An 8,503-nucleotide genomic window follows, 5' to 3' on the forward strand; every position below is an offset into this window, starting at 1 on the left:
GAGTCTGAAGGAGTTTTGCTGTACATGTCCTGAGAGACCATCATATTAACACAGATTGCTTTGACCGTGGCATTATTTTCACTGATAAGAAGCAGAGGAGAGCTGATTCTTGGAATATCTGGAGGGAGGAAAGTTATAAGCAATTGGTTACTTTTTTTTCCTGCATTATCCTGTGATGGATCTTCCTTATTTCCTCTCATGGATGCTTGCAAGTGGGTTAACTGTCAAGGTAGCACTTTGGGGGGGAAAAAAAGGGAAAAGATGCCCGGCTTGTGAAAAAGATGTGTATGAGATAGAAGTAGGACTGCACCTGCAGGCAGCACTGCTTCCCAGAGAAGTATTTGTGGAGCCCTGAAGACCCACCAAGTTTCAGTGAAACAAACTACAGGAAGGTTAGAGAGTTGCCTGGAAGAGATATTTTGGATGCTCAAGTGCCCCGTGAGAGCTGTGAGGGGTTTACAAACCATCTGGATTCGAGGTGGCTGAGGTGGCACCAGGCTCTCTCTTCTCTCTGTGGGTGCAGGGGTGGAGGGATGTGTTGGCAAGGGCCGAGAACTTCAGGCAGGGATGTGACTGAGGACGTGGCTGACAGAAGCTGTTCTGGCAGCACTGGAGATGACACGACTCATTTGTGTGAGGGGCAGAGGGAAACCAGAGGAGAGTTGTACACATCTCCAGGGAAAGCAGGGAGAGAAACAAATGAGAGCAGATGGGTTGAGACACGGGAAATCAAAACCAGAGTCTTCGGGAAGATCACTTTGCTGGAGTTTGTCTCCTGCCTCCCACCTTATGTCACAGAGTCCTGGGAGATTCCCTTGGCAGATTGATTTATTTCCTGAGCATGGAAAATTCAGGCATTGCTCCTTTAGCCCTCCAGCTGATTGAGGGAGCAGCCTGGACTCTACTCCATGCAGGGGTCCTGTGGGTCTGGGTGGTTTATTGGGGAGCCTTCCTGTCACTGTGCCTTTGTAGAGCTGGGGAAAGGGCTGTCACATGGGTCTGGCCTTTAACACACACTGTGTGGGCTGCCAAGGCTGTTAAACAAGGCTTTTCAAAGCCAGGCCCACACAGCCTTTTTTTAACCGTGGGGTTTTTGGCCTTTCTTTCTTCTGGTGTGTTTTGCACAAACTGAAATGATGGCTTTTGGAAGGAGTCAGATTAAACCATTCAGCAAAGCACTTAAAAATGCATTTCTGAGGCACACAAGACCACACTTGAAAGCCTATGCCTGGCTTTCCCTCTGTGCTGTAAGTGCCTTTCTGCAGCTCAGCCGGCATTAACCTCTCAGACAAGGTTCCCAAGCAAGTGTCTCCAAGGAGAAGCCCTTCCTCAGAGCCCAGCCCCTGCAAACTCCCAGATTTCACCCCCAAACGTGGCCATGGTCTTGGGGCTGTGAGGTGGGATGGGGATCTCCTCAAGAGGAGGCAACTGAGCTGAGCTGAGGTGGCCCCACAGATGGATTTGGAGGCAGCCAAGAGGTGTTCAGCCAGGTGTGCTGCTTTTCCTTTCTGCATTCTCCAGGATTTACTGAAAGGGAAATGAGTACACAGGGTTTGCACAGGGTTTTTGATCCAGCCTTCTCGAGCAACCTGTCTTGTGGAAGGTGTCCCTGCCCAGGCCATGGGGCTGGAATGAGCTGAGCTTTACCATCCCTTCCAACCCAAACCATTCTGGGGTTCTGTGAGCCAAGAGAAAAGCACTACCTGCCGTGCAGCTGAGTTTCTCTCCCTGCCAGATAGAGAGCAGACCCCTGAGCAGCTTTCCCAAGCCATTCAAGAGCTGCTTAGGAAAATCCATTGAGGTTTCCCAGTGCTCAGGCTGAGCCTGCACTCAACTGGAGCCCCCCAGGCTGTGGCTGGGTTCTCCTCATTCACGTTGTGGTGGTTCTGCAGGGGGGAATAAATCCTGTGTGTGAGGCAGGAGATTAAAGCACTGACTTATCTGCTTTTACAGCAAGGTTTGTTTCCAGGTTGAGAACAAGAGCCCTGAGCTGGGGAACAGGTTGGTGTTAATTCAGAGGGCTCATCTGCTGCTGGGCTGGAATCTGGGAGAGATGGATGTTGATTTGAGATATGGATGCTGATTTGAGAGATATGGATGCTGATTTGGGAGACATGGATGCTGATTTTGGAGACAGAGGTATCATTTTTAGATATGCTGGTGGCTTGATGCAGTATCACAGGGAGAAGGCAAGGGTTTGGCCATCCAGGAAAAGGAGCAGGGCATCTTTAGGGCATCTCCCATTTCCTAATGGCTCCGAGCTCCATGGATTCCTGTTAGGGGAAGCAGCAGCCTGCCCTGCCAGGGCATGCCAGGGAAACCAGCTCTACATGGTTGAGTGAAGAGAAAGAAAAGGGCAGAAGCTATCTGAAGCACCACCATGATGGCCTGACATTTTAAAATCAGTTTGAAACAATTCTCTAAAATAAGCATATCGAGGAAGGTAAATGGGGAATTTTAAATAAGGAAAATCTGGGCCTTGGGAAAACGCTCTCTTTGTTGCACAGAGCTCCACCAGAGACCCCCACCAGGATATCCTGTGTGCCCATGAGTGTGCAGGTGGCAATATATGATTCATCCAGAGCATATATATGCATATGACAGGCACAAGCACTATAAATATGATCTACATGGCAAGGAAACTGTAAAGGGGAATTGACGGCACACGAGTATTCTCTCCCAAAAGTGCCAGCTGCCAGTCGGGCTGAATTAGATTTCACAGGGGTTTTTGCAATACATGGAATTCACCAGCAAATTACCCTTAAAGAGGGAAAATCAATCATTTGGAGCAGAGATAAGCTGAAGGCGAGGCAGCCTCGGATTGATCCCCGTCTGTGCAGGCGTGTGTGGAATTCAGCAGATAACCTGGGGAGAGCAGGGAAGGAGAAAACTCCTCCAGGAGGGAGGGAGCAGGCAAGGGCTGACACTTAGGAGGGACAAAAAGATGGGAGAATAGGGCTGCTAGCATGGGGAGGAGGATCAGAAGGGTTGGGGAGCATTTTGCTGCAGGCATCCTGCATTGCCTGCCAGCCCAGTGAGTTCCTTAGGGATGCAGGGGACAGGAGCCAGTGCCCAGGGAGCTTTCAAAAGGGTTATTGGCACAGGGTGGGAGAGGGGTGCTGGGATCCCAAGCTGGCTGGGCAGTGGGAGAGAGGCAGGCAACACCCAGAGAGGCTGTTCTGAGTTAAATGCTTTGGAATGGGTGCAGGGAATAACCCCCCTCATGCCCTGTGTTTTCAGAGGAAGGATTTGTGTCTGACTCACTAGAGCCAGGCCTAAGTTATCCTACACAAAAGGCACTAATTCCTTTCAAAAAAACCCCAACTTCTTCTTTCCCCTTCCTTCACCTCCACTCCCGAACTCTCAGCTCTTTCCTTTCTTTGGATTAGAACACAAACAGAATTTGAATGAATTCAGAATGAAGGATATTAAATCCTCTGTAGCTTGTTGTAGGTAATAGCCCAGAAAGTGCCTAGAAAGTGACTGAGAGGAAAGCTGGAGTTGCACTGGATTTTGTGCTTCAGGAAGGCAGGGCTCTCCATTTTGGAAAAGCAAATTGCACTGAGGGACCCAAAGGCAAATCTGTACTGAGGCAGCGTGAAAAGGACAAAACTGAGGATTCCCAGGCTGCTTTTCCCAAGTCTAGTTCAGTTTGTGCTGAAAATGATTGCAGGAAATCAGCCTACCAAAGCACCTCAGGGAATGGTTCTGTCTGCTTGCCTAGGGATTTGGTTTATTTTATTTTTTACTCTGTTTTCTTGTATAGCCATTGGTAAGTGATGCTAAACATTTGCTGTGACTGCTGGAAGGTGGACTCATTCCTGAAGCATTTCTGGGTGTGCTGCCACGAGGAAGGGGCTGTGTGGGAGCATTAGTGATGGATGAAGCCAGCAGGTGATAGTGTGTGGAAAAGCAGCAATAAAAACAATGATCCATCCTCCGTCCCAGCTGAAAGAGCTGATGTGGCTGCCCCAGCCTCCCGGTGGGAGCAGGAATTTCCTGCTTTGTGGTGAACTCTGCCACATGAGCGTGGCTTGCAAGCTAGGAGAGCAGATTTTTGTCCATTAATCACAGCAGGTGTATGAGCAGGTCCCACCTGAAGCCTCAGACCTGTGGGGTGACAGCTGTGCCCACCTGCTGCCATCTCACACCTGAGCTCCTGCCCTTGCCTGCCAGGCTCCTGCCTGTGCCCTGGGCTCCCCCCCTGGAATTTCAGAGGGGATTTCAGCCTGCCAACCGGGCCTGTCACAAATTGTCCAAAAATGCTGCGTGATCAGCCAGGGGTGGGTTTTTGGAAGCAGGGTTTGGGTGTGAGGTTGGTGTGGCAGCTCCGGTTACACGCTCTGCGGAGAGCAAAGCCCTAATTACACCCAACTGCAGCTCCAGTTGCCTTTGAGCTGAATCAACACAAAATTTCCCTCAGTTGTGGTGCTGCCTGAGAGATTTGATTGCCAGGAAGGAGGCAGTGGGCAGCAGCCTTGAGCCACGGCATGGGCAAGCCCCGAGTGCTGGCATGGGATGAGAGGAGCTGGAAAACGCGCGGCTGCATCCCGGCGCTGGGTGATAGCGAACTTCCCTCCTTCCAAAACCTGCTTTTTATGGGTCCATTTGTTTCAGAGGGAGACAGGTTTATTGTGGGAGGGTTGCTGAGCTTTGGCAGGCTGCTCCTTAATTTGTGGCTCTAAAGGAGGACAAGGGGCTCGGTTTGTTTGCAGTGGTGGGGAAAAACTCGAGCCATGCAGGAGCTGGGAGGTCAGGGGATGGAGAGGGGAATGAGCACACAAACAGGTCACTGATAACATCCTCATCCTCACCCTTGGCACTGCAAGGAGATGATGCAGGCTGTGATCACTGCACACCAGGACCTTGGAGAGCCCGGGGATGCAGCGCTTGTTTTTCCTCTTCCCAACCACGCTTCAAATCCGTTGTTTGCTCTGGGTGGCAGGAGCAGGTAGGAAGGGGTGAGGGAAATGTAAGCAGCTCCCTGTGGCTTCCTCTGGAGTGGGGGGTCCTTGCTGTGAGCCTGGCTTAGCCAGGCCCTTCTGCTGGGCAGCTGATAACAATTTGAATATTCAGATGTGCTTTCAGGCATCCGCAGGGGGCTCGCAAGCTCTGGGAACCAGGAGCAAGGAAAGCAGCATGGGGGCCCAGGCAAAAAAATAAATAGCTGAATAAATATATAAATGGCAACTTGCAGCAGCCCTCCCCAGAGGCAGCTGCATCCCCCTTCTCCAGACCTCACATGGGGAGACTGAGGCACTGGAGGGGCTGCTAATTAGGGATAGTGGGTATCTGGAGCTGATCTCCTTCCCCAGCTAGAGGGGAATTAATCCACCTGGCTCTCTTCCTGCAAATACTTGGATTTCTTTTGATGTTTCAACTTTTATCTCGTGCCTCCAACAAACTCACTCTTCTCTGGCTTCCAAGAAAACCCCTCGCATCTCACTGCCACAAAAGGTGCTCTCGTGTACTGCAGGGAGGGTGCAGGCCCTGGGAGGGATCCTGAGGGCTTCTCAGCAGACATGGGCAGGAATTCCTCAGTGGAGTAGCTTTTTGTCACTGGTGGGAAGTGGGAAATGGCCATTTGTTGTAAACTGACATTCTGAGGGTAGGGCACAAAATAGCCTGGGAAGTAATGCTTCCTTCTGCCATTCTCTGTATCCTCTGCTCCCTCCCTCCCAGGGGTGTGTCTGGGGTGATGGGAACATCCCTCACGACCTCGTTCAGCACTAAAACAGCTCGTGGAAGGTGCTAATCTACCCTGAGATGCTCCCACTGTCCACCAGCAGAGCCCTGCTGGGCTCCTGAGGCACTGGGTGGCCTTGTGTGGTTCTGTGGGTGTCCTGGGGGCTTGCTCCTGCTGTGGGGCTCCCCTGGGAGATGCTCAGTGTGCCCTCAGCTCCATGGATTGCATGGAGGTGTGCAAGGAGCAGGGCAAGGCAGAGATTCTGCTCATGTCACCCACTCTCAGCGGTCACACTTAGGCAGCTTTTGCTATTAGTGCCCCTTCGTGCATTTAATTGGCCACTTTTTCTGATAGGAGGGAGGTCATTCAGGGAAAATTGGAAATTCATCTCTGGCAGCTTCTGAGCTTGCTTTTCGTGTGCTCTGCTGGGCTGTGCTCTGGGAAGGGGGCTGTGCTCAGAGCAAGGCTCCAAAAGCATCAGTAGGTCTGTGACCTCGCTGCTTTGCTGGCCGGATCTTGGGAGAGGAGGAGTTTTCCCAGTTCCCACTCTGAGCTGCCTTACTGGGAAAAGCCTTCTGCATGGGAGAGGCACCCAGGCTGTGCCCCCAGCCTGAGGCAGTGAAATCCCAGTGTGTGACCCCCTGTGTGGTGTGTGCACCTTCAGCCAGCAAAAGGAACTTTCCCTCCGTATGCTGCACAGGCTCATCCCAGGGGTACATTCCCACTCCCATCATGTGCACCTGGATTTTGTAAATAAAACACCAACCTTGCTCTTTCCTTTCCCAGGGACCCAACAGCGTTTTTGAGGTTTACATGGTGGGCAACAACTCCAACCACTTCATCATCTCGCCCACCTCCGTCCAGGGGAAGGCGGACATCCGTGTGCGCGTGGCAGTGCCGCTGGACTACGAGACCATTCCCCGCTATGAATTCTCGGTAAGGCTGCACCCCTGGGCTCTGTGGGACAGCCACAGTTTCGAGAATGACCCAAAAATGACCATTAAACTTCTTCCTCTCTCTTGTCCAGTAGTTGAAGAGGGCCTAGGAGAAAGATGGAGCAAATATTTCAGCAGGGACTGTTGCCATAAGGACAAGAGGGGATGGCTTTGGATGGTTGATTTAAATTAGGGGTAAGGAAGGTTTTTTTCCATGGGGTGGTGAAACACTGGAACAGGATACCCAGAGAGGTGGATGTCTCATTGCTGGAAATTCAGGGTCAGGTTGGATGGGTCTAGTGGAAGATATTCCTGCCCATGGCAGGAGGTTGGGCTAGGTGGCCTTTAAAGGCTCCTCCCAACCCCAACCATTCTGTCACAATCCCCACTGTGAAACAGCGGAGCACTACAAAACAGCCAAAAAATCGGAAATTATAATAAAGAAGGAGGTGGGGAAGAGATTTGCTCTGCACTTTCTCTTTCCAACATTCAAAGGCTCAGCTGCAAGAGCTTAAGCAGAACAGGGCTATAAAAGCTTTATAGAGCATAAAACTTTGTTTTAAGAGCACTTATCAGGCGCCAAAACCCTCCCCGTCCTCCTGGCCCAACTCTGTTGGTGGCTTGCCTTGAGCTGGCTCAGCTGGTGAGGGAGCTGAGGAGAGCCTTGCTTACTCCACTAAAGGATGGGTAACTCTCCCAAGCTTCCCAGCATCTCCAACCTTGCCCTCCTGTTTCACCCAGCTCTTCGCAAACGAGAGCGTGCCAGACCACGTCGGCTTCGCGCGGGTGAAAATCAACCTGATCAACGAGAACGACAACCGGCCCGTGTTCAGCAAGGCCCTCTACAACGTCAGCCTCTTGGAGAACACCACCGTGGGCACCACCGTCGTCCAGGTCCACGTGAGTAGGAGCATCCCAGCTCCCTCTGCCGAGTCCCTGGCACCTGTGCTGGCTTTGTGGCGTCCCTCTCCAAGGGTGAGCCTGGAGAGGGAGCACTAGGAGATGCTGGTGGTGGGGTTCACCTGCTGGGAAACCTGAAGTCCTCCTGAAAAGCTCTGATAACCAAAATCACTAAAGCCCAACCAAGCCAAAACAACCATTTTTAACACGACAATGCGTTTGATTTGCCTTGAAGTGTCTGCAGAAAAATGGTTCTCCAGGGAGGTGTGGAAAGTAATCCTAGCTCCGTGATCCCTCCTCTCTGCTTTTTTTGCCCCAGAAGATGGAAGGTTGGCGGGGTGTTGGCTTCTCATGGGCTTTTGGAGCAGATGTCCTGACCTTTCCTGTTCTCTGGAAGATGTGTGTGTGTTTCCTGCCACACCAGGAATTCAAAGAGAGAAATGCACTGCATTTCATCTGCAGACACCGACCCCAGTGGTCATGGTGCCCCTGGTGTGGCTTTTCTCACTGTCCTCCTTGGGAGCATCATCTTCCGCAACCAACCGAGGTTGGTGACACCATTAAAAGGGCAAAGGATGGAAAAGGAGGCGAATGGCTCTGTTTAGGAGGGCGTGGTATTACATGGCTGGCAGCAGAGCAGAGGCAGGCAGAGGTGTGGTGATAACAGGGAGCGTTTCCATAGGGCTCGTTTCCTCTTCTCTGGGTTGGTTGGAATCCTCATGGAGAAGAGACATTTCCTGGTGCAAGAACCACAAAAAAACCCTGTGCTGAAATACCATTGGAAAATGTATCAAAGCTCCTCTGGGATGGGGAATATCGCAGCAGGGAGCACCAAACCCCCTGCTACGCTTCAGGTGTGCTACTGCCACTACCATTAGTTGTGAATGAGTTTGCCTGGCTCCGTCTCCAATGCATTTGCTCCAGCTGCCCTCCTGCCCCCTCCTTGTCCCCCTGCTCTCCCCAGGCACTGTCCCTGCTCTCC

At 51.7% G+C, this 8,503-nt stretch overlaps 1 protein-coding gene across 1 annotated transcript in view; it reads left to right on the forward strand.

Moving 5' to 3' along the window:
* The window catches only part of LOC102034033 (cadherin-23), a 122,153-nt gene that overhangs the window by 25,482 nt on the left and 88,168 nt on the right, over window positions 1-8,503 (forward strand). Inside the window, 2 exon segments of the mRNA XM_031063589.1 lie at window positions 6,473-6,622; window positions 7,363-7,521. Coding sequence (XP_030919449.1) covers window positions 6,473-6,622; window positions 7,363-7,521 — 309 coding nt within the window.

This window comes from Geospiza fortis, unplaced genomic scaffold (assembly GCF_000277835.1).
Source record: "Geospiza fortis unplaced genomic scaffold, GeoFor_1.0 scaffold637, whole genome shotgun sequence".
Lineage (NCBI taxonomy): Eukaryota > Metazoa > Chordata > Aves > Passeriformes > Thraupidae > Geospiza > Geospiza fortis.